Genomic DNA, 27,485 nt, shown 5'->3' with positions numbered 1-27,485 from the left:
TACATTGATAACTACATTAAGAATATATTATGAAATTAGGAGAATTCAACTATTAATTATTTACAGCTTTTAATTATTTAAGCTTGTTCTAATTTTACAAATTCCCTTCTTTGCTCAGAATTTTTTTTCTGGATGTGTTCCACCGTTTCATACGCTGAACTGATATTTTTTAAACTTTATTTCTTCATTATTTTTATTTTTCGAATCCTTTTTCTAAAGTTTCAATTCTCTCCTTCAGTACTTTAACTTCTGTTTCGAATTGTAGTATTATCAAAATTTGCTGCACTTAAAAAAAAAATTTCTTTCATAGTATTAAAATTGCTTTTCTTTGGGCTTAGAGTTTCTAATTTGTCCAATGATTGAACCAACACTTTGCGGTTATTCAATCTTTCTTGCCGAGAAGAACTTGTTTGTAAAGAAGAAAATGGCAAATTTAATTTTGGTATTTCAGTAGATTTTAAAATCATTCTAATTGGCAATCCAAGCAAACGATTTCTCATATCATCCTCATAATCTTCTTTCAAGAAATGCTTACTGCATATTCGTGCATATTTAATATTAACTGGGTCATTTCGTTTGCAACATTGAAGCCATTCTTTACATAGCTGTTCATTTACTTTAGGGAACAAGTGGAAAATTATATTTTTCCCTTTTGCGTTTCTATCAGAATTATTGCAAACTGGCATTTCGTTAATCTATATATACATTTCTCTTACACGGCGACAAAAAAAAGCCTCATTACAACTCCCCGAATGGCAATGCTAGAAAATCGACCAATGATTGCCGCTAAAAATGTCACATGTCAAATAAATCTGAGGTGTCTCAACATATAGCGCTTTTAAAAACGGAAACGGAAATAACCAGAGAGAGCATTCTCGCCAAATGTGATCTCTTCGTAAAATTCAGCTATCAGCTGCGGCAATCTCATACTATTAAGCTAGGCAGACGTGAGTAGTCTTTGTCGATAGATCTCTATGTTAGTATTTTGTCAACAGCGCTTTTTTTCACGAATTTATATATTACGAATTTATTTGACGATTTTTGATTTATACCACGAATTTATTTGTTTTATTATTGTTATTAGTTATTCATTGAAAAATGAGTCTCAGTCGTACTGTTACGCTTCAAGATTTTATACTATAGCACATTTCTAATAGGTTTAACGAATTATATGTCATTTATTTGAATTCAAATTTATTTTAATGACTTAGTATTTACTAAAAAGATGTAACTTTTTTTTTAAAAAAAAGTTGTTATATGGATTTGAATGATTTTTTTGAATTCTTAGAATTTTGTGCATTTGCAATGTACCTAAGTTAGTAGCGAGCGAAGCGAGCTTGGTTTGCGCAGCAAACCATATAAGATTGCGTAGCAATTTTTGGGTGTTAGCGAGCGTTAGCGAGCAGGGGGGCGCAGGCCCACTAGTAATTTTAAATTTTTGTAATTCACTACAAAAAACTGTGGAAAATCATAATAGAAATGCCTTGGAATATGTCACAAAAAAAATTACTCCATTATTGGTGAGAGTTAGGTTGACCGAACGCTCCGTTCTTGAATTAAAAGTTCAAGCTTTGCGCCGCCATGACGTCACAGGGGAAAATCGGAGGTTTCGCGCGGCGAGAGTTTCTTCAAAGGAGTGAACCAGCCCTTCTATTCTCTCTTTAGCCCTGGTTGCAGTTAGGGAAAATATAGAAGGTTTGCACAGTTTTTTATTTATACATTTTTTAACATAATAAGTTCAAAGTTGAAATTATTAATTATTATTAGCTTATAAAATTAGCCCCCCGTTTAATTCAATATTTTTTACCTAAATTAGAAACTTTGTCAAATTAAAAAATATGTTTTATATATAATTTTTTTAAGAGCTGAAAAACTGGGTCAAACCTTCTTACAAAAGGATAGTTTGACTTTGTTCTGAAGGATGAATATTTAAAGAACCAACAAGTTAGTGTCTAAAAAATGTGATAATTTTGTTTAAAGAAACATCAAATCTAATAGTTATTTACTGATGAAAAGTAAGAACTCTGAAACAACATTGTTAAAATAAATATGAAGGTTGATCACAGATACCCGTTCATAGGGTGAGCCACATTCACGTAGCACACAACAGACAACAACACATGCAGAGAGAAACATCTATGCCCTGAGCGGGATTCGATCCCGTGGCCATTGGCTTCACAGTCAGGCACGCTGACAACTACGCCACCTGGCCGGTAAACTCCATTTATAAATTCCTTGTATTTTATATCATTTATTAAAAACAATTGTGTTCTTATATTCCAGTTCTCACATAGTAATCAGATTCAGAACAAGTTCCCTTCAGAATGTGGTGTAAGCATATTTAATAGATTTTCCCATTAATTATATAAAAGTGAAGTGGCAAAACTGTAAATGTGCCACTTCTCTAGGTTTTTAGTAGTACAGTGATTTTGACTATTATCTCTATGACTCTATGACTCTCTGTTTGACTCTGAATATAGAACTGAAATATTTCGTGACTGAAGGATTACCACTTCGGTTAAATCATATGCTACATATGATTGAGACAACAAAGATCCTTTTCTAAATTTATTTCGATAACTGAAAAAGGTTTTAAATTCAAGGCGAATCAAGAAAAAAATCTGAATGTTGAAAAAATAAATAATTACTTATATTTTGCACAGTTTTAAACAATTTCTTTTTCAAATTTTAAAACAAAAATTTTTAAAACAATTTGTTTAAAAAAAAAATATTTAAATTTTATTGAATATTTTTAAAATTATAGCTAAAAAAAGTAAGACAAATTTTTCTTACTGAGTCAAGTTTTTTGAAATGTGTGAATTTCAATGGCATATTTTTATCTTTTTTCCTCTCTCAGTGACGGGGGGCCGGAAACTCACCGAGTCAAACAGAAATAAATAATTCTGTGTTTTATATACTAAAGTGAAAGGAGTAAATAATGTGATGTATATAAAATGCATTTTTCTGACTTATTGTCTTGTTTTATAGTTGAATTTTAATAATGATATGAATTTTATTTTATAATTTATTTTTTGAATAAAAAATATGCTATAAAAGTCTTTTTCAAGTTTACAAAAATGTTTGAGATTTTTAAAGTACTTCGAACTTTTAACTGAAACAGTTTGTATTTCACTAGTGCGAAAAGGGAAAAAAAGCATTAATTTGTCAGTTTATTAGAAAAAGAACGTACCAAAATTAGTATTTATGTTTCAAAAATTGTCTACATAATGTATAGATGTTTTTTTTCTTTCCAGGAAATTGTGAATTTTGATGATGAGCTAAATAAAATTGACCGCCCTACTCATCTGGGAAATGGAGAAAAAAAAAATCACAGGTGATTTGAAATTTTTCTTACATTGGATAAGATGTTTGTAGTTGTAGACACTTGCTCCATTATAGCAATTGACTTTTTGTTTAAGAGTCACTTCGTTTTCAATGTAATGTACAGTAAATCAAGCTCTATGTTCTTCTCGTTTCTTTAGTTCATGCTGCATGAGCTGAAAAAGGTGCTTCTAAAAGCCCTATAGAAAACTTAAATATCTACTATCTAGAGTGAGCACGTAAAGAATATGTGTATAAGAAAACATATACAATAAAATATCTTTGTTTTTCTGTAATTTAGTTGTCTTATTCACTAATACATTCTCACATATTATGTTAAAAGTCTTAACCCTTTGCAGTTGTATTGTAGCAATCAGGTGCCAATTCTTTTTGCAAGGATGCTGACTGCTCCACTTCGAGAAAACATTTTATAAAGTAGTAAGGAATTAGAACTAAGATCTGCATAATCTTGCTGACATGAAAATTAAATATTTTCTATAATTATAATTGATGACTTAATGTGATTTTTAAGAGTTGTGTTACACATGCATATAACGTTATATAAAAGCAAGTTAAAAATTACCAAATATGCTATTATGTTTCTTTCTTTTACAATTAAATTGCGTTAAGTTCATTTGTAAATTACATTGAAACAAATGAACGATTAAAACAGGGAAAAATGGATATTGTCAGGAAATTTTATTTTAGCTCCAAAAATCAGGAAATAGTCAGGGCAAGTTGCAATTTTTTTCACAAAATCCTGGATAATTTCTATTTTTTACCTGGAAAATAACCAGTCTTAAAATTGTCAGAAACAGTAGTTAGTTATTGAGAATCGAGTTAAGCAATTCCAAATCTTTTACAATTATTTGTTGCAAAAATGTTACATTTTAGTCAAACTGAATTGTTCCCATCCTCATTTAATGATATTATTTTTTTACACAGAAAATCTAATATTTACCATTACAAATAAAATAATCAAATTTTTCTGAAGAAAAATTGAATAATATAGATAAAATATGGCCATGATTTTATTTGTAATTTACTTGTGGAAGGGAATTTTGTCTGAAATTGAGTGGGCACCCTGTTAAAAAGACGTTATGCTTTCACCAATATCTAAAAGTATATTTTAGCAAACCCTTTATAAATAAAATAATAACTAGAAAAGTTATCATCCAAATAAAATGGAAGAATTCCCAAGAGCTAGGATGGATATGGTTAAGTACGTACTAATCAAGTCACTTTAATTACTATTTGAATACCTAAATAAAATGAAAAGTTATGTAAAGTGTTCATAAAAAATTTGTTTCATTACGAAAAGTTAAAAATTCTTAAAATTTTATACTGAAGTCTGTCACAAAGCTTTCGATCTCTGAAGAGTATTATCTTGCAATTATATTCAGCATATTGTTAAATACAGATGGATTACTAAGCTTTCGCTTTTTTTTTTTATCAATTATCACTGTTTAGTTTTAAAATTTAAAAAAAAAAGCTTATAAATTTCTTAGCAAACCATCGATGAAATTTAAAAGAAATGAATGTTGATAAATTATTTCTATTATACATGATAAAAATATTTTTCTGTTCATCTAATTTATGATAAGCATTAAAAGATTCAGTGAATAGTCAGAAAATAACAATTTAGTTCAAATGTGATTTAAATGACATTCAAGTAAAAAGAATAAATAATGATAGTATGATTAAAATATATTAACTTAAATGATTCTAATTATGAATGAAAAATGATTGAAATTCACACTAATTCAAGTTAAACGGACCCAATCAAGTGATACATATAATCAATCAAAAACGATTGAAAATCACTCAAGTTTGAGTGAAAATGATCCACTCAAGTAATACTGAAAATCACTCAAGTTTGAGTGAAATTTTTTAACTCAAACTTGAGTGTTTTTCATATCACTCTTTCATTTGAGTTATTTTCACTCAAGATGAGAAGGCTCCTTTTTTTCGAGATGAAAGAGTGAAATAGCACTCAAGTTGAGTGATTTTTACTCGTTCATTTTAAGTGAGTAAATGACTCAAACGCTTGACTCAATAAAGTACCACATTGATCTAGAACTCTCGTCTCCGAAGTAACACAACTCAATTAAATGCAATTTGATGCAAAATGAGACTCGCGTTTATCTCATTCTGTGACCATTGTCACTCCCCCGAATCTGTAGACTACCCCCTCTTTGAGTGCAAAAATTTCCATCACATCACTATCAACAAGCCTCAGTCCATCCTTCCTCTAACAGCCTCCTCAGTTATGACCTACACGAAAACCTCTTTTTTTTAAAAAATGGTATTCTTTTTGAGTTCAACAAAATGATTCTAGCTTCCGACCTACAAACCTTACATGCACAATTCCCCCCCCCCAAAAAAAAACGAACCATCCTGAAAAATTTTTAATTGGATTTTCGCGTTCTAGAACTCAGTCTTAATAGCTCGAAAGAGTAACCTCAAATATGCTTATTTCTAAGTGCAGACTATATTTTAAGTTACGAAATCAGACACAAAAATGTACTTTCTCTGAAACATACCTTTTTTTCTCTTCTTGACGAATTCAAAGTTTTGACCCCCAAAATATAGGTGGTAGCCGCAATCAGGCAAATATGGTTTCAATAGTTTGGTCTGGAAAGCGTTCTGAATTTTGGACCTCTTAAAGTTAATTTTATTTTTTGCTTATTTCGCTATACCTCGAAAAATTTTTAAGCGAATTGAAAATTTTTTGCACAAAATTATAAAATTCCGTTATCCAAAGATAATTCCATGAAATGAATAAGTTTTAATAAGTATTTATTATTAATTTTTTATTATTTTATTTAATGAAGGTTGAAAAAGTTTTGAATTGTTAGGTATACAATGTTTTGTATCATTTTAAAGAATATAATTTTACATGATAAAATGGAAAATTTGAGCGAAATCGGTTGAATAGTACCTGAGACATTGAATTTCAAAAAAGTCAGATATTTAAAATTCGATTTCTGTGCAATTATGTAACCGATTTTGCTCAAATTTTGCATTTCGCCGTGTAAGATCATGTTCTTTAAATGATGCAAAATGTTCTTTACCTTGCATTTCAAATTTTTTTTCGACCACAATTCAATAAAATAAAAAAAAGTTATAAATATTTACTAAAAGTTATTTTTTGCATGGAATTATCTTTGGATAAACGAATCTTTTAATTATGTACTAAAAATTTTAAATTCACTTAGTCACTAATTCGAGATATAGTTAAATACGCAAAAAGTTATATATATATATATATGTGTGTGTGTATGTCAGAGTTGGCCGTTGATTACAGTAATCGATTACAACTGTAATTGATTACAGATAATTACAGCTATGTAATCAATTACTTGTAATCGCGATTACAAGTAATCAATTACTTGTAATCGTGATTACAACTTTCAAAAAATTTTGATTACAGCTGTAATTATGATTACAATTTTGATTACAGTAATCAATTACTTGTAATCATGATTCCAAGTAATTGCGATTACAAGTAATCCCAACAAAAACAATTACTTGTAATCATGATTCCAAGTAATTGCGATTACAAGTAATCACAACAAAAACAATTACGAGTAATTATGATTACAAGTAATCAAAATATATGATTACATGTAATCATGATTACATGTAATTTGATTACATGTAATTGTGATTACTTGTAATCCATCTATACGATTACAAGTTGTTACGATTGTATACTATAGTCAAATTTTTTATGTAAGTATTCATGTGTTTACATATTTTTATGTACATAGAATGTACGCACGCATGAACGTACAATTTGCGATTCCTATACATACAATGTATGCACAAACGTTGTTTGTACGTACAATATTCATAATTATATTGTAATATACTTAATGCAATGCGCATATGCTTAGTACATATAATTATGCATTTATGATACATGTACGCATGTATGTTAGTTTGTACAAAAAGGCAATGTTTTGTATCTTTGTATACATAGACAATGTATGTATGAACGTATATGAAAATAATGTTTATGCGTTTGCATGCTTTTATGTACTTAAGTGCATATATTGTATAAATTTACGATAATAGCACGTATATACAATGTACGTTTGTATATAAAATTGTACGTATTTGCGTACAATATGTAAAAATGTTATTTAAAGGTACAATATATGCACATAGTTGCGTAAATAAAATGCGTACATGTATACATGCATATTTATATGTACATCGATATATGTGCACGCAAAGTATGTACTTATGTACAACTTACGTATGTACTTGTATAACTACATACTTTGTTAATACTTATGCGCATGTAATGCATGGATGTACAAAAAAATAGTTATATGCACAATGTATGCATGTGCATACAACGTATACATGTACATAATTACAAGTAATGTACAAATACGTGCGTACATTTAAATATATGTAATTACAATATACACATACATTGTGCATACATTAAAAAAATTTATATGAGTAAAGTTATTAAAATTTGTTTTAAAATTATTCTAAGGTATATGAAACTCGACCTCATATTTTTTAGAAAGCAAACGATAATTTTATTTGGAATTTCTAAATATTAATTCCACACATAAAATTTACCGTTTTTCTTACCATTTAAAAAATTTCTATGAATCATGCATTATGTTATAAAAAAAATAAATCTGTATTGTCAAACATTTCATGAAAATACCTGAAAATAATTTTTTATTCAGAGAATTTCAAAATGATATAGAACAATTAAAGCTGAAAACTAAATTTAAATATCGTTTGATTTTGTCATTTAACTTGCTTGAGTCATTAAAAGTTAACTTACATGCATTTTATTTATTGCATTGTACACATATTTAGACATAAATGTAATGTACATATGTATACGTGTAATGTATGTACGCATGTACAATGTATGTACATACATTCATGTATTGTACGTGCATATATAGTACATATGGATATGCATACATGGAACATACGTGTATTGTACATGTGTGGATACATTCATTGTACATATATACATTGCACCATATGCATAGATAGGGATAGCATGCATGTACACATGTAAAATTTGTACGAAAGAATTATGCCCAATATATTTATGCACATACGTACTGTATATGTACACACATATGTACATTATATGAACATTATATGTTCATTTCATCATATGTACATTATATGAATATACATCTGTACGCTATATGTATATACATCTGTACGCTATATGTATATACATCTGTACAATATATGCATCTCAAATGTGTGTATGTACGTACGTTATGCATGTCGAATGCATGTATGAATATATGTGAAATATAAATACGCCCAATGTACGTACAATAGTTCACAAATGTATTATGCATATTTGGATACTTACATTGAGCATGAACATATTATGTACATGTACATAAATACACTGGACATGCATATCATGTACATGTATACATACATATATTGTACATCCTACAGATATACCTATATTGTACATGCATACATATATTGTACTGTTCATAAATAAATTGCACATACATGCATGGGACATACATTGTACAGACAATGTATGTATGTTCGTACAAACACAAGTACTTGTATATACATGCGTACATGAACATAGATATACATTTTACATACACAAATATTTGCATAAAATGCATATATTCATTGTGTATAAATGTACATGCCTACATTGTTTGCACATACATACGTAATTATTATCTATATACATACGTACATATATTTTATACCTACAATATAAGTGTATGTACATGTGTGTGATACTAAAATGTCTGAACATATGCACTAGATAAAATCATATGTACATACATTTCAGTTACATTCATTTGTACGTATACAAATACGTACAAAATGCAGTACATGTTAATACGTGCAAAATGTATCATTATAAAATACATTCTACTATCTACTGTAAAATATAATCATTTATAAGAATACAATAGTCTTGTAATCGTGTAATTAGATTACATGTAATCATAATTACATGTAATCAAATTACATGTAATCAAATTACATGTAATCATATTTTTTGATTACTTGTAATCATAATTACTTGTAATCGTTTTTGTTGTGATTACTTGTAATCGCAATTACTTGGAATCATGATTACAAGTAATTGATTACTGTAATCAAAATTGTAATCATGATTACAGCTGTAATCAAAATTTTTTGAAAATTGTAATCATGATTACAAGTAATTGATTACTGTAATCGACTATGTAATCATGATTACAGCTGTAATCAAACTTTGTAATCACGATTACAAGTAATTGATTACTGTAATCAATATTGTACTCATGATTACAGCTGTAATCAAAATTTTTGAAAATTGTAATCATGATTACAAGTAATTGATGACTGTAATCGAAAAATGTAATCGATTACTTTTTTGGCCAACTCTGGTGTATGTATGTATGTATGTATGTATGTATGTATGTATGTATGTATGTATTGGCTGTTCAATGTCGGTTATAAAATTAAATGAAACTAATAATCGAATTGTATTCTTTCAAACTTATTTTTTACACATCTTCATAATCTCAAGTTTCTAAGTCTTATAGATTTTGAGCAGCAATGCAAAACTTTAACGTAAAGAAAAAATTCGCAAAAAAAGCATTTAAAATTACAAATTCCATATATTCAGAATTTCGAGGGAAAAAAAACCTCTGTTAAATATATATTGTAAAGGCCCTTCCAGCATATCAAATTTTTACTCAGTGATTAAAATGTGTTTCTGTTTAAATTTTTTTTCCTCCTTCAAAAAAAAAAAAAAAATTTGCAATAAAAGAAAGGTTCTGCATTATAGTCTCATCACAATCAATATATTTAGCAATCAAATAATATTATTAATTTTTTAATAAATTAATGTTAATACTCAACAATAAAAAAGACAGTTTATTTTAGATGTACAGAAAAAGAATTGAACCTGTAAGGGGCCCCGTCATTTGCAGTAGCTTAAGGCCCCACCAAGCTTAAATCCGGTCCTGGTTGGAAAATACTTGCAGGGTAAAAAAAAAGAAAATTTGCTGAAGAATTATTTTCAGGTATTTTCAGGAAAAAAGATTTGCTGAAACCATGGTAACGAAGTAGATAAGAGTTTGGCGTATCCTCTTCTGATTACAAATCCCCCCTCCCCGATCAAGTTGAGATGAAAGAAGAAATGATTACCTGGACCGTGGACAAATACCGATTCTTCGTCGCTTTCTGTACCCGAATCTATCGAGTTGTGAACCCTGCAGATGTAGAGTCCCTTGTCCTGCTCTGTCACATAATCCATCCTAAGAGTAGAACTTGGCCGACCCCCACTACGGAAAGTGTAGATAGAGAGGCGATCATTTCTCTTTTTTATTTCATGAATATCTTCATTGTCTGAAACAAATATGAAAGCATCGTTATTTTGTTTAAAAAGAAATGTAGCATTCGTTTGAAACAGAAAGTAATGTTATTAAGGCAGTCAATGGGTTTGAATGTTTATAATGAAAATCTATCCTCAACATTTGTTGCGTGTCATGTTTGAGTGTGCAGTGCGGGGGAAAAAACGAACCATTCTAAATAACTTTTGATTTAATGATCGGTCAAACAGTTCCAGAGAAATCGAATTTTTAAAATTAGATTTCTCAGGAACTATTTAACCGATTTTGCTGAAATTTTGTATTTTGCCATTTAAAGTTATATTCTTTAATATAACTTACGCCCGGTGGCTGAGTGGTAGCGCTTCGCGCACCCGTGCTACAGGTCCTGAGTTCGATCCTCGGGCCGGGCAAGGTTGACTGAGCCTTTCATCCCTTCAGTGGGTCGATAAATGAGTACCAAGCAAGCTTGGGAACTAAACACTGGGGGTTTCACCTAACCGAAACATCTGCTCCTGCACCCCAGAGCCCAAGGTCAAGAAAACTGAGATGGTCACAGTAGGCCTTGGCCCTCTATGGACTGTCGCTCCACTGAGTTTAATTTTTTAATATAACTTAAAAAATTCTATACCTTGCAATTAAAAAACTTTTTCACTATTTCTAAATGAAATAATAAAAAATAATAAGTGAAACGAATTTTACAATTGTGCGCAAAAATTATTCGATTAAAAAGTTCACAAGATATGGTAAAATACATAAAATGTAAAACCAATATTAAAAGGCCCAAAGTTTGGACAGCTTTTCATGCCAAAGTATTTGGATCCTATTTCCCAGATTGCGATTACTCCCTATATTTTGAGAGTTAGAAATCCGAATTCGTCGAAAGAAAGACATGTTTATTCAGAGAAACTACAATTTTGTGTCTGATTTCATAACTTAAAATATCGTTTGCACTAATTAATTAACATTTTTGAAACCAACCCCTCGAACCATTAAGATTGAGTCGTAGAATGTGAAGATGCAATCATTAGAACAAAAGTTATTCAGGGTGGTCCGTTTTTTCATTTTTTATTTATTTGTGCACTTGTACGAGATTTATTGTAATAGTCGTCAAAGAGTCGAATGTTTAGTTACATTTAAAAACACACTTTGAAGATATTTGAAATCCCCCAAAAGATATGACTAAAAGTGCGATGAACAAATGCATAATGCGTACTTTCTAAACATATTAGAAACGCAGAATGACATGCAACAAATGAACGCATGCAAATAAATACGTATGCAATATAGATTGAGTCCTAAAACTGGACGATCCATTCATTATATCAAAGTTTATTTTGTCTGCGCTTTGTACATGTTACCGCTAAAGTGTAGGAATCAGATATTATATCATGTGCGAATCAACTAGGGTGATTCGTTAAAGTGTCAAACAAATTGTTTACCCAAATTACCGAGACAATCTACTACATAATCTACACATTACCTACTGGACACTCGCTAAAGTGAAAATAAGATCATTACTGAATCAATAGCAATGTTTCTGCATGTTCGAATTTTGAAATTAACATAATGTTATTTATTTATTTTTCATTCTTAACAGAAATCAATATATTACAATCAAACTATCAACACATTAGTTGATAGAATCAGTCACTTTAAAAACTATAACACAAAAAATCAAGCTGTTTAAAATGTTATTACAATTAAGGAAATTGAAATTATGTCATTTATTTATGTTTCAATATATTAATAATCAAGTCAATAAACAGTCAACAAATGAATTGATGGAATAAGCAAAACAAATTTATGAACTGTAATGATACAGAAGCAGTAGATGTGCACATTACCTACGTATAATAAGAAAAACTCTTCCGTTGATTAACGAGTCAAAGAATTTAATTTACGGATTTCAGTGAGGACATAGAGCGGCAAGTACGAGCGTTATTCATATGAATGGCACTGGCACTTTACCTTAGAAAACCATCTGTATGGGTAGGAAATACCGGACAGTGTGATAAATGTGTATTTCTAACACATTTACCAAAAGACATGGTTATTAATGATAAAATTCAGTTCAGTTGTTGTTAATAATAACCGGATAAACAATATTAAAGTTCAATATCCCAGAAGGGATATGCGGACCATTTCTCGATATACACTTGCTCCGTATTCCTTAAACTAATGTTTCTTTTTTTTTTTTAAATGTTAAGGAGTATTTTCCGAAGTAGACTTACCCGCTGTTTCCAAGCCTGATGTTTTTATGGTTAAGGTTGATTGCTATTTATGCACTTGTCCAGTATTTCCAACACTGGTGTTTTTCCTGATCTATCCCAATTAGATTTTATTAATATATTACTAACGTAACGCATTATCGCAATTGACCGTTCCCTAAGGGAGTCATGGTGGTTAAGGCTCCACAATTAAGTGACCAATGGCAGGGTGGCGGTAATGGGGTTAGCACTGTGCGCCAACCGCCTTTACTTTCCATAGAAGCTTTTACCATCGATCTGAGACTGGGTGGACTTCAAGCCACCACTTGGGCTCCAACCCCAGTCTTTCACAATGATGCATTGTTACCCCAACCATTGCGTCACCAGATATTAATAATTAAAAATGAAAATATCTATTAAATTACTATCAAATTGTGTGTAACAAATATTTCAGACATTCACTGAAGTGACTATATGAATGTCCATACTCATTCGTGAACATTGACATTTACCACGTATCAAAATTTTTCAGCGAAGCATATGTATAGTGTTCCATAAAGATCTTCCTTAAAAAATTGTTTACAGTTGCAAGTTTTTATTTAAGCGAGTGGGAAGTAAAATCCAAGGCTGAACTAGATCAGTAACTTAACCGTTATATCTGTTTATACGACGGTTAAGTTACTGATCTAGTTCAGCATTGTAAAAAACATTTTTAAAATCTGACAAATCTTAAATGAGAAACAGCGAAATTGAAAACATTATAAAAACTTGTCATTTATTCATATACATATAATATTACTAGAGACAATTTATCCCACTAAAATCTAGAAATTCTACCTCCATGTGTATTTTGTTTATTCCTACATTTTTTGCTTAAGATATAGTTTTTAATGCTATTCTATCTTGTTTTCTTGGGTACGAAATTACTCTGATTTTAACTCAGTGTAGTGACAATACTGCAAATAAGCTGAATTAACAAAAAAATGGGGGGAGAGCCTAACTTAGATTATTTATCCCTAATCAGCCTTTAATAATATTTGAAAATTGTCAAGCAATAAAATTATAATTAATTTATTTTACAGTACATATTTTATTTTTGAACTGCCGTTGAACAGCCGACCGAAATTTAAGTTTACGGCTATCCATGTTCAACTTCGTAGCCTTGTCATTTTGAACCCAATCCAGAAGACAAGAGAACTCCTGGATCAGTACCAAAGAAAGTATTTATTGATTTGTTATGAGAACTTGAAGGACATTCTGACCCTGGCAGATTTAACGCGCACCAGTAACCATTTAAAACACGGGGATTCTTCGGCCGGCTGGATTCGAACTCTCGTTCTCTCACACACGAGTCCAACGCACAGCCAATCAGACGATCTCAGCTTACAATACATATTGAAGCTTTTAATAAGTTTTTAATGACAGGTAATAAAATTAATATTTTTTAATGTCTTCCGATTAATTTTTAGGCTTTTGCAAAACACTTGTTAGATGTCTAAATTTGTACACCATTTTAACGAAATAAATAAATAAGTTCTGTATTATGATATATATCATAAATGTTATTAATGAAAAAGAATCTATTAAATTTCTATTAGTGCTGATCAAGAGATTGTGGAATATTTGCAGCTTAACTGAACGCTATTAAACTCCCATTTCGTTTCGAATTTAAAATGTGCTAGCAGAACAAAATTGAAAGGATTTTATGCGCTAGGTACAAATGAAGTTTTAGTTGAAATAACGCATAAATAAAATTTCAAAAAAAAAAAAAATGAGTTCAAGTGAGTTAGCTGCTGACATTTGGAAAATGATGAGAGAGAGATGTTTTTGGAGATGATCCAAACCCTATCCAATCAATCCGAGTAATGGAGGGAGTTTTCTGGCGATCTTTCAATCGAATTGAATAAATGAATGTCGTGGCAATAACCCGTTTCACGCAGGATTTCATATACGAAGTCATTTAACTTTCTTTCAAAAGAACACACAAAATCGAAACACATAAATTAACAGTTGACTAAATTGGGTCAATTCATAAACGAGACTGGCGCCTTTATTCTTTCTTAAAGAATGACCATTTACTGAGAATACGCAGATATAAAGTTTTCTACCATTGAATTTTAAAATTGGAATATAATAATCTTAAAACTGTTATAGCCTCAATGTTTAAGAACAGAAAAACAGTTATTTTTCATGAAATAATTTCAGTAAAATTATTACATAAATTTTGCACAAAGCATCACAGAGTAACTTAACTTTAAAAGTAATTTGACACACGAATGTTTATTTTCTTAAAAATCATAAAATTTTAACCTCCATCTCAAGAACTGATTACGAACGAAAGATGAGGGAAAACAACGACTTGAAAAATGTATGAAAATTGAGAAAGAAGTAATGGAATTGAAAATGAATAAATATATAATTAGTCTAAAAAATCTTAATCGAAAAATATTATGACCTCAATACAAAAGATTTTACGACGCAAAGAAGGATGAATAGAACATATTTACTGATTTAAAATATTCTAATTGTTTCAAAGGCTCAAAGGCCTGCTACAAATGTTTTCACGGGTTTCGGTTAAGTTCATTTTCTCCATCGGTATCACATTGGACATCTTCGGCAACCATTTCTTGAACCGAAAACATCACAAGCTTCAATATTTTGATCAACTGATATGTCTGAACACCATTAACATCAAGAGTTACTGTTTTCTTTCGGAAAAACGGATTCAATTCAATATTTTTGGAAAACATCAGTTGAATTTCTGAACGATCGAGGTGGGAATTTGATTGTTTCAAAGACGATCTAAATGAGCATTATTATAATTGGATGCCCGCAAGTGACGTAGTGTGGGTATATCGATCCTGATTGGATGTTGAAATATGGCATTTGTTTACGTCTGCAACTGTTCTTTCCATTCTATTTCGCGTAAAGCAAGCTCGACAAATATCAATTCTCTTGACTCATTCTATATTCTTAAACAAAGATTCCTTCATAAAGATTTCAATTCTATCCTTGTATAGTTCTTACTTAACACAAAGAAAGGCATGAAGTCATGTAGAACATAAACAAACCATCTGTGCATCGAAGTTGCCGGGTACACAAAAGAAAAATAGATCACGGTTACAATAAAATACATAAACTAACGATAAATCCAAGTTAAGGAAAAGACGAGAAAGAATTATATTTCAATGAATTCGATGTGCGATACGGCGATGTATTTAATCAACTTCACATTAATTAACATTTTGACTTATGTGGAGAAACTTAGCTTGACTTTAACTCGCCATTTTGCTTATAAACGAACTGCTGGAACTGACGTCGTAGGTCACGTGTTATTTTTGCGACATTTGTATTGTGACATTCTTAAAGTGCAAGTACCCAATTATAAGAAAACATTTGTGACGGGACCGTTTAAACAACATACGAAAAGATGCGGGAACAATGAATTGAGGTTCTTCTGTATTTAAAAATGAGAAAATAAGAAACAATTTTTTAGTTTAAGTAAGTGGTTCGATTAAAGAAACAGCTAACGACTCTTCAAATTTTTCCGGATCAAATTTCAACAAAAAAATTATTTTATCCCTTTTGGTATATATCAAACAACTGTAATACTATACTATTCGTTAATAGAATAAGCATCTCATGGTTGTATGATTTTAATCACGCTTTTCCCTTCTCAATTACCATGGTTCCGTCAAATCATGCTTTTCCCCTACGGTAGCACGTTTCAGTAAAAAGTTGGAATATGGATAGAGTTTTCAATATAAATGTAAACAACAACAATCTCGAGCTCTTGACCTGCTCGGTTAAAAAGTATACAGCTGCTGACTACAGATAATTCTGTGAGGCTATATTTTCAAACAGATAATTTTGTTATTAAAAAAAAGAAATAAATTACATTATTTCTGAGCTCAAATCTGCTGTATTTCATAAGATCATAAGGTATTAATGATATTAAGTAGTTCTGATGACTGTGAAGTGATAATATGTTTGAGTCATTTTGGGATGTATAAAAAAAAGGTGACATTTTTGCTAGATTTAGAAAGAGCTCACTTTTTCGGCAGTTCTGATTCAGCCTCTTTTTACTTGCTTATTACTGTTTGTTCTTGATGCAAGCCATGCACCATCATACATTAGTGTTCGAGCAGCGAAATTAAGTTCATTTTACAAACTATCATTTAGGTTTAAATCTCGAAGTTGGTGTATATTGTTAGAAGTGTCTTATGACGAATTCTTTCAAATGATAATTTTTACATTTTGAAATGACGATTCTTAAAACAAATAACGATTCTCCTTTCAAACACAACTAATAAATACAAGAAATACTACTCAAGAGAGTCTCAAAACATCACGTTGTGAGCCAAATGGCTTCAACAAAACACACCAAAAACAGTAAAACTCGGAAGTATAGGCAGTCAAGAGTTTGCAGCGCACCCTAGTGTAGAAAACACAATTCATTCCTGCGAGGGGGGTAAGCGAAATTTGCCAGAACCATAATAACAGAGCGATTGGGAAAATCTCGTTTCTTTGAAACGCCTATTTTATTCAGGAAGAGTATGGTGACATTTAAACACTACTGAGTCACCTGTAGGCCATTTAAATCGCCAATAGACAAACTGATTATTTACGTAAATATTCATCCAACGGAAAATCGACGCCTGATGCTTGTGTTTGATATAAAAATAAAAGAATCTATTTATTTACCTTTGTACCATGTAAATTCAGGCAAAGGAAATCCTTGTGCTTCACAATAAAGATGTAAAGTGCCGTTTTCGATGTTCGCTCTTTCTGGGAATTGAACAATTCTTGCTGCACCTGAAAATACACTCTTTTTTTTAAAAAAAAAATCTGAACCACTTTTTTTTTAAAAAAAAATTGCTGTTTTTACGAAAATTCATGCACGTGAATGCATTTTTCACTCACAATTCTTAAAAAGTCATAAGCATATACACCGAAGAGCCATTACATTATAACCACCCTCCATCAATAACAATGGTCTCGTCCAGGTTTTCATGGTTTTTCGCCCAGGAACAATGTTTTCATGGGGCACATTAGGACCCATAATCCTCATAGAACAATCCCTGACGGCTGTTAGCTACTTGAACATAGTTGCAGACCAGGTTCACCCATTCATGGCAACAGTTTTTCCTGCGGGGGATGGTGTTTACCAACAGGATAAAGCCCCATGTCTTAAGGGTCGAATCGTCGAGGAACATTCCAGTGACTTTGAAGTCATGTCTTGGCCCCCAAATTCACCTGACCTTAATCCAATAGAGCATTTGTGGTCCTACTTGGAAAACCAAATTCGTGCTGCCACGCAATGTGAGAGAATTACATGACTAGTTGGTGAGCGCTCGGTACCAGATACCTCAGACTACCTATCAGCACCTTGTGGAATCAATGCCACGGTGGGTGCTAGCAGTTTTGAGGGGCTAAAGGTGGTCCTACATGTTATTAGCAGGGTGGTCATAATGTAATGGCTCTTCGGTATATAAAAGATAGAAGGTATTGATAAATTGTAAACATAAAAGTATTGCTCATATGTACATTGAAATAAATGTTTCAATTCCATAACTGTACTGCTTTCATCCCTTACAAAGCATTTATGTACCAATTAAGAAATAAAATTTATTTAATGTAAATACATTTACTAGATTTAAAAAGGAAAAAGCATCATTTATTCCATATAAAGGAATACAAATACAGGTATATAAAGAAATATGATGAGGGTCACCCCTATAGTCATGGGATATTCTGGTATGTCCAACAGGAGAATGAAAGAATTCCGATAACAGTTTAAAATATATCAGATCCTCCGTGAGCAGTGAGGTGTCTTCACAGGATAGTTAAGTGATTCCGATTAGTTAATACGCGTCATATGATCCACCGGTGTGTCTAGAGAAGAGTAGGAGAATTCTGATAAGAGTTTTATTTGATTAATAAGGCGAATACCCGTTCTTCATACTGGATTGGAAAAAGATAATAATCAATAAATCGGCACTAAAAAATTCGACAAAATCACGCACAAAACTGAAAGGCATGTATCAGCACAATGAATGAAACTAAATTTATTCCAATATTAATTATTATATAGGTATGTCCCTTTCCGATGTCTTTATCACGATGTATTTAGATTAAGCAAAACACGTTTTTTTTTGTAGTTCATCCCATCAAAATAGCGATTAACTGCATACATTGCATTTTGGAATTATGCTATTGATGGACTCCAAATTACAAACAACCGATTTTCTCCGGCATTTATTTCTTTTGAGGGGCGGTCAAAAAACTTTTTCCACGATATCTATATTAAAATTGTCCTGTATTGATACAGTTTTAATGGTAGCAAATGTACTCATATTATACGCTGTATCTATATTAATATCTTTGGTACCCATTGAAATTGCTCCAACGCAGTGGTGCATATTACCAAAATTAAATAAGCCTTATTAGCAACAATAATGGCATGACGATTATTTACGCTTCTCCTGAACGAATGAGTGCCATTTTTTAAATTAATTTTGGTTTATATTATAAATAGCAATTAATTCCAGAATGAGTAAGTATTCAAAATGAGTAATATAAATTGAATTAGGAATCATTATCAAAATTAAGTGAGAATAATTAGCCTCAAAATTTGTAGGGCGATTTTTTACTTTTTTTCTAAATGGTATCATTAATCCGTTCATTTTGCGTTTTAGTACATAGATTATTTTATTTTTGGGTACTTACCGGTTAACCGGGAGCAAATAAATTCAACGTTTTTATTTTTTCTTATTTAAATTTTGTGAACGTCCATTTTGTTATGTGTTTTTTTTAAAAAATAAAATAAATAATAGCAGTAGTAAAAATAAAAAAAGTTAGTTGAGCTCTACATTTCTTAGCAATTTTTCACTTGCTCTTGGCTAACTGAAAACTAGCTATTTTTGTATACAGTTTACGGTCCATTAGGCTTACAATTCCGGTAATGATAAAATATCAAAATGAAACTTTTTAAGTTTTTCTTCAAATTTTATAAGAAACACATGGTCCGATTTCTCTACCTTTATTTTTAAAAAACTCTATATATATATATAATTTTATTTATCTTGACTTCGAAAAAATATATAAATTAATGAAATAAGTATCAAAAGTACTGTCCTTCAATTTGTCTATAAAATATTTTCCGACTCTTAAAAAAATTAATAAATAAAAAAACGGAAGTGACGTAAGGAAAGAAATTAATTTTATAAATCAACATTTGTAAGAAATAAATAAGCATTTATGATAGCAATTAAATATTCATGAATTAGAAACAATATTTTATAAAGCCTGCAATTTCCGCCATTTTAAAACTTAAGTGATGCTTTTTCTTTCAAAATTTCAGTATGTTTTGAGCTATCTTTTAAGTCTTTCTTTTCAACCTGAACCTAGATTTGAAAAACTTCAAAAATATTTTCATTGTTTCGAAATGTTATTATATTCTTTAGTTCCGCGTCTCACACATGAGAAGAGCAGTTCGGTGTCGGATTTTTAATATGCAAAAAAGAAATCGAAAAATAAAAATTAAATTATAAAAATAAACTCCTCTCGACTTGGAGGAGGGTAATGATTTTACGAATAAGGAGCGAATCTAGTGGACGTCCGCATTCTTCGAACGTTTTATTTTCTAATCATTGAAGAATGTTCGGATATTCGAACTTTAGCAAGGACGTAGTTATTAAGTAGGCTATATTAATAATACCATTTTATAGCTCGATAAGACATATTTGACTACAGCTGTCAAATTTCATTTTAATACAATTGGCGATTAAAATAAGTCGATGTTATGTTAAGTAATGTTTTTATAAGCATTTTTGAAACTCATTAAATTATAAGTCGTAGTTGTAAATAGTATGTACGCTTGAGCCGTTGCGGCTCTGGGCACGGGCGGATTAAGCGTACGCGGGGCCCTAGGCCATTCAAATTTTTGGGACCCTTAGATTAAATTTTTTGCTCGTATATTTTTTATTTATTCAAATATAAATGTATTTATAGATCTTTTCATTTAAGAAAGCATATTTAAAATTAAAATAAATAATAATAAATAAAATTTTTCTTTATTTTATTAAATTAGAACTAAAAAATAATCCATTTTAAGGGGGCCCCTAATCATTGGGGGTCCCAGGTCATGGCCTAGTCTGGCCCTGGCTCTGGGGATAAAGCCTTCCAATGACGTGAACAGGGTTCGAATTCCAACAATGGTTAGTTGATACGAATTCCACACCCGGCTTGCACCGACCACAGTGCTGACGTGAAAGATCCTCAGTGGTAGACGGATCATGGGTTTAAAGTCCCCTTGCCATCAGGCTAACTGTGAGAAGTTTTTGAGGTTTTCCTCTCCTTGTAACGCAAATGCGGGTTATTTCCCTCAAAAAAAAGTCCTCCACGAAGTCAATTTTCTCCCAATACTTGATCCAGAAGTTCCCTCGTCTTCTGGATTGGGTTCAAAATGACCAGGAGTTAAACATTAGCAATCGCTAACCCAAAATTGGGTCGGCTGTTCAACGACGGTTATAAACGCTTATGCAATATTTAATTTAAATTTCATTTGACATGAATTCTGATGTTGTTGCTGTTGACGTATGCCATTTAGTCAGAGGGGGTGCGATTGTCCTTGTTTTTCAGTGGCGCCATCTATGGCCAAGAAATTGACTTCTACCACACCCATTCGTCACACCCGTTTATAGAGATGACCTATTCATACATTCATTCATTCGTTCAAAGATAGCAATTTTGACCTGAACGATCCATCTCCAATCCAGTATCCCCAGAGGTATTGATTTGTTACGGAAACACGGAGGACTTTGAGACTCATCAGATTTAACGTGCATGAGTCACCATTTACTACACGGGGAGTCCTCGGTCGGCAGGGATCGAACCCACGACCTCTTGGACATGGGCCTAGTGCCCTACCAACCAGGCTATCCCGGCCTATGAATTCAGATGAGAACTTTTAATAGAATTGCTCACTGTTTAAATGAAAAAATCTTCCGATTCCGGATATTCCATCCACTCGTGAAGTGTCTACGGTACATACGTATTCTCCTGCATCGTCTTCCTGAGCGTATTCCACCAATAGACTCGCACCAGATAGCACTATGTTGGATTCAGAATGTTCCACCAGGCGGCGACCGTTCTTATACCTAGAAGGACAATTATGTTTAGTATCTGAAAATGTCCCTGATTTAAAGCAAAAAAGGTGGTGGGTATTTTCGGGAAAAATGAATGCCAAAGATTCTTTTTCATAGAAAGCTTTATGATGTTATTATAAATGATAATCGAAGACTGTACACTTCCAATTTTTTTTAGGGAAATGCGAAGGAGTTTCTTCTAGATCTGCAAATGTGTTAAGCTGAATTGAATTGAACGATCGAACTAATAGTTCAGAAGTGATAAGGGCTTTATGTACAAAAATACTCCTTTGTTCTTAGATTGACTCTCTCGACAATGCTATCGAAAAAAGTGAGACATTATGCATCCCCCCTCCAAAAAGGAAGAATCTTCCAGGAGAAGGAGAGAATTTTCAGGTATAATTTATAACAACCCGACTAAGCTTTTTATGAAGAAAAAAAAATGCTTGGATGTTGATTTTTTCGAGAAAAAAAACGTCTAATTTTTAACAGGGAAGCATATTTCGTTATTAAAAATCAAGTCATTTTATTTTGGTTTGAAAACTACGATAGGAAGTACTAATGTAATATTTTCCCTCTCATAGTATATTCAATGCATTTCATTGAAAAATCACGCACTTTTTCCCCAAAAAAAATTTGCTATTTCTCTTTTAATAGAATTTTACTTAAAATAATTGTGTAAAGTCAAACAAATTATTAAGTAAATAATAGATTATTGAGTCTAAATATAATTATAGGTTTCAAAAATGTTTGGGGGAGGAAAAAAAACGTTTACCACTTCCACTGAGCCCACGGAAAATCATTTTGGAACAGCTGAGCTTGAACACCATTTGTCTTATAAAGACCCATTTATGAGCCTCATTCATCTGCAGATAATTTCACGCAAAATTAATATTCATTATCTTTATTGGATAATTTAATAACATTTTTAGATTTTAAAATGATAAAGTTCTTACAACACCTTAAAAGCTGGTAGCTTCAAAAGTAAAAATTTAAAAATGGAATAGAAATTAGAGATTATAAAAAAAAAATCAAAGTCTTATTATCTGCGTGCCAATATAGAAACAACTTGCACTATAATTGATTTTCATACACTCGCATGCGCAAATAGAAGGTTGAATTTAAAAGATTGTTCATCCAAACTTACCACGTGACTGGTGTATCATCGTCTTGAGCTGAAGAACAATAAAATTCGTACGATTCATTCACAATCAATTTGTATTCATTATCCTTCTTATGATCTGAGATTTCACTTTCTTCTCTGTCTTCCTCTGCAATAACGATTGAATTTAGGTCAAGCAGATAGGTGTATGTATACAGGATGCTCACTTAAGCCAGTATCGACTCGCTTAATTTACAACCGGCTTCAATAATTATATAAAATAGGTATGTAGGTATAGTAAAGTGATTTAGACTCAACCGGTGAAAAGCGGAAAAGTTAATACGCGGATCTCGAAAACACCACAAGATACGGATGGAAAATGTGTTGAGACTTGGTGCGAATATTATTTTATAGATGAATACTTTAAAAAAAAAACATTTAAAACACGCTTTTGTTGCTTATAATTTCATATGATAGTCGAACGTGGCAAAACGATATTAGAATTTTTTGAAAGATAGTTATTCTGTGATTCCTTTGTTTTCAAATTCTAATCTGCTCTTAAAACTATGTACTTAGAACTTTTTTTCCCCCTATTGAAGATTTTTGTGACCTCAGAGGAGACAAAAAAATATACGCATTCTTTTTTCAGCATTCACAAACGGTGTGATCACAAGATTCGTAAAATACTCTTTCCAAATAGAATAGTCCCGCAGTGGACTNTACTTTTTAAAATAAGAACTTTTTACTTTTTACTCGTTACTTTTTTTAAAAATACTTGTACTTTTACTCGTTACTTTTTAAAAGTAACGTTGCCATATATGCGGGCTACCGAAGCGGGGGTGCCATCCCCTCTGCAGAGAATCAAAATTGTGATGGCATGTCTTCGGATCATCCTCAGGGAGGTTTCCCAGACCGTCGCCAATAGCCCATAATGCAGCTCTAGTGCGGCGTAAATGAACAACAACAACCAAATAGAATAGCCGTCTCACACTCTCGACAATGTACTTTCCGAACCCATGCCAAGGGAGAGGAGAAAAGTGTGGAGAGACGAAAAATCGCAAGATCCCTATGGATGGTGTTTTCAATAGAAATGTAAACAATAACAATCTCGAGCTCGGCACCTACTCTAGTTCCGGTTAAAAAGTTTGCAGCTGCTTACTACATGTTATTCTGATAGGCGATGTTTACAAACGGATAATTTTGTTTTCAATAAAAGAAATAAACTAGATAATTTCTGAGCTCAAATCTGCCGTATTTCATAAGATATTAATGTCATTATGTAATTCTGGGGAGTTTGGAGTGAAAATTTGTTTTAGTTATTTTGTTATTTATTATTAAAAAATTTGACATGATTGCTAGATTTTGAATAACTCGCTTTTTTGGCAGTCTTGATTTGGCCTCTTTCCATTTGTTTATTACTGTTTGTTCGTGTTGCAAGCTGTGCACCATCTTACGTTAGTGTTAACACTTTTAGTATTGTAAACACAAGTATTGTTAGCATTGTAAACATAAGTAATAAGTAATCAAATGCATTGTTCGCAAGAATCTCAAAACACAATAATGCAAAATGGCTTTAAAATACAACTGAAACAGTAACCCGGAAATTTAGGCAGTCCCGAGCTTGCAGCGCTCCCTAGTGTAGAAAACACCATCCATTCTATTTACAAAGAGATAATGCTCTACATCTTTATGTTATACTATTCTTCTTATCTGGCAACGCTTTCGAGAAAAGAAGAAGCTCTTCAATTCTCTACACGGTAGCTTTACGGGGCCTAGGCAACTAGCGTATAGCCACTTTACTGTACTTTGTTGTTTATTTAAGTCTGTTGTTTATTAAGTTACTGTACTTTGTTGCTTATTAAGTACCGGTTGTTTATTTAAGTCGCCACTTTTTTGTTGACTTCCCACCTGGCGTGTAGTTTATTTTCAGATTTACGGATACGTAACTAAGATTCATAATTAGTTATATTTTTTAAAAAAACGAAGGTAGGTTAAAAATTTGATTCCCATATTCTTAATTTCAACAGCTTTTTGTTCCGTTTAACAAATTTAAAAAAATTGAAACATTTTAAAAATAATTAAGCTCTCTTATCTAAAATTGATTTCCTACGGTAAACATATTTTTGCAATTAATATTATTTTATTATTTAGTTCTATGATAATAGAAATATTTTTGGTTTACAAGGATTAAATTTATTAAATTTAATGTTTGTTCTTTTTTTTCATGTTATTTTTCAGTAGGTCAGGAGGTAATTTTTAGGTAAGTAATTTAGATAAATAAAGTAAGAAGGCAGGTAATTTTTATTCATTTCTATTATTACCATGTTAGATAACTGTCACTATCAATAATCATCACGATATTCTAGTTTTCAGTAAAAGTCTTATAATTTAAATGTATTAATATTTATAATAAATTCCGAGAACATATTTATATTGTTATCACGGTAATAAAAAAAAATGACAATATTTCATGAAATGAAAATTTCACAATCATAAATTAAAAAATGGCAAATCTTCATGATATATATCATAAGGGAATAAATTTTTTAAAAATATCGTTATTCAGATATTTAACGACATCGATATTTCACGATATATTTTGAAACAAGGTTATCGTAAATGATCGCTATCGTGATCCTAAAAAAGTGACGATTGTCTCACCATTTTTAGATACATCGCTATTCAAAAATGAATACTTTTAAAAAGTATGGGCTGTGTACATAAAAGAGATGTGTGATCCATTATCCTTTAAACTGATTCATATATACACTGCTTGACAATCGAACAACTCATTTATTCAAAATAGCGTTCTCGACAGCCAACCCATGACAGTAAAATCAAGTAGAGAGGGCGAGGTAGAGTAGCAATCGTTATCTGTATTAAAGGCAGTGCAAACAATCTCATTCTTCCCACCTCCCCGAGACATAGACACGGAGAAACAACCACAGATTTTCATCTGTGGAAATTTTACTATTTCTAAAGCCATTTAGTCACAGTCGCCTTAGGCCAAAAATTCAGATGAAGAAATGAGATGCTCACTTACGCGGGCAGGTACTTCATCATATCTTATATCAAGTCAAGTCGCCAATCATTCGAAAATTCTTAACGTTAGGCATTTGCAGGGGCCCCCATCAGGGGGGAAGGTGGGCGCACGATGCGCCCACTTAAAGCTTGGGGGGGGAATTTTTACACTAAATAAAACGAATAGTTTGGGGGGGGGAATATAGACAGGAGAATTTTTTTTTTAAGTGCATAAATAAAAGAAGCAACGTAGCACTATTTCGAACAAGCTAACATGGAAGGGGAAAGTTAGCAAATTCTTCTTTGGGGGGATGAATGCGCCCAAGAGCTTGGGGGGGATGGGGGTCACTGGGCATTTGACCAAAATAGTACCATAGGTTGATAAACTTATTTCTGTGAAATTCAGTGTTGTGTTGCAATAATGAAGTGCAAAATGTTAGCAAGATATCATTTAGGTTCTTACTATCGTGGACGAGCAGTTAGATGACTGGAAGCAGGTCAGAATGTCACTAGCAGTAATGGGACAGTCAAAAAGTGTCATCTCGCGGTTAAAAAAAGATTGCCCGAAAGTGGATATGCTACGCAAGAGCATGCCTGTTGTAGAAACATCGCACCTTAAGAGGAACGATATCTATCCCCAGTAGCGAACTGAAATGTCACTCATAGGCAGATAGTTGCAGACCTTGCCACCAATACCGGTATACAAGTTTCCGTCAGAGCCATCTCACTGCTATAGAATGAAGTTGATTAGCATGCACTGAAACCTGCTCGATGCATCCCGCTCTAACCACACCATCGTCGAGAAAGGTTACGTTCAGAGCTAAAGAGAATAGAAGGGCTGGTTCACTCCTTTGAAGTAGCTCTCGCCGCGCCAATCCTCCGATTTTCTCTAGTGACGTCACTTTGGCGCAAAGCTCGCACTTTTACTTCAAGAACGAAGCGTTCGGCCTTACTAGCTCTAACTAATATTGGAGCATTTCTTTTTGCGAACTATTCTAAGACATTTGTTATTTTCCATAACGACTTTCCTCAGTTTTTGCAGCGAATTTACAAGAATTTAAAACTATTATCGAAATGTCAGTTTGCGCGATTAAAACTTGAAAAAATTTTGATAGAGAAACAAAAGGAAAAAATTTAATTTTCCGCGTGTTCCTTAAAGTAAATGAACAACTATGCAAAGAATGGATTTCGAAATGACACAGTTAATATAAAACAGCAATACGTTTATTCTGTCGTTAAGAACTTTTATAAAAATTCATTATCTAAATAGAAACCGCCTCGTTACTTCAAAAAGAAAGGCAGGTGAAAAAAATTAAAAAAT

General features: G+C 31.8%; 1 protein-coding gene across 1 annotated transcript in view; it reads right to left on the bottom strand.

Moving 5' to 3' along the window:
- Nucleotides 1-27,485, bottom strand: part of LOC107454243 (neuroplastin) — a 71,532-nt gene that overhangs the window by 33,282 nt on the left and 10,765 nt on the right. Inside the window, exons 3-6 of the mRNA XM_016071365.3 lie at nucleotides 23,189-23,312; nucleotides 21,881-22,053; nucleotides 17,597-17,707; nucleotides 10,501-10,701 (exon numbers count right to left, since the gene is read on the bottom strand). Coding sequence (XP_015926851.2) covers nucleotides 10,501-10,701; nucleotides 17,597-17,707; nucleotides 21,881-22,053; nucleotides 23,189-23,312 — 609 coding nt within the window. The remainder of the gene's footprint in view (nucleotides 1-10,500; nucleotides 10,702-17,596; nucleotides 17,708-21,880; nucleotides 22,054-23,188; nucleotides 23,313-27,485) is intronic.

Source organism: Parasteatoda tepidariorum, chromosome 5 (genome assembly GCF_043381705.1).
Source record: "Parasteatoda tepidariorum isolate YZ-2023 chromosome 5, CAS_Ptep_4.0, whole genome shotgun sequence".
NCBI lineage: Eukaryota > Metazoa > Arthropoda > Arachnida > Araneae > Theridiidae > Parasteatoda > Parasteatoda tepidariorum.
Note: the sequence above shows the minus strand (reverse complement) of the source record. Positions and strands in the feature narration are given on the sequence as shown.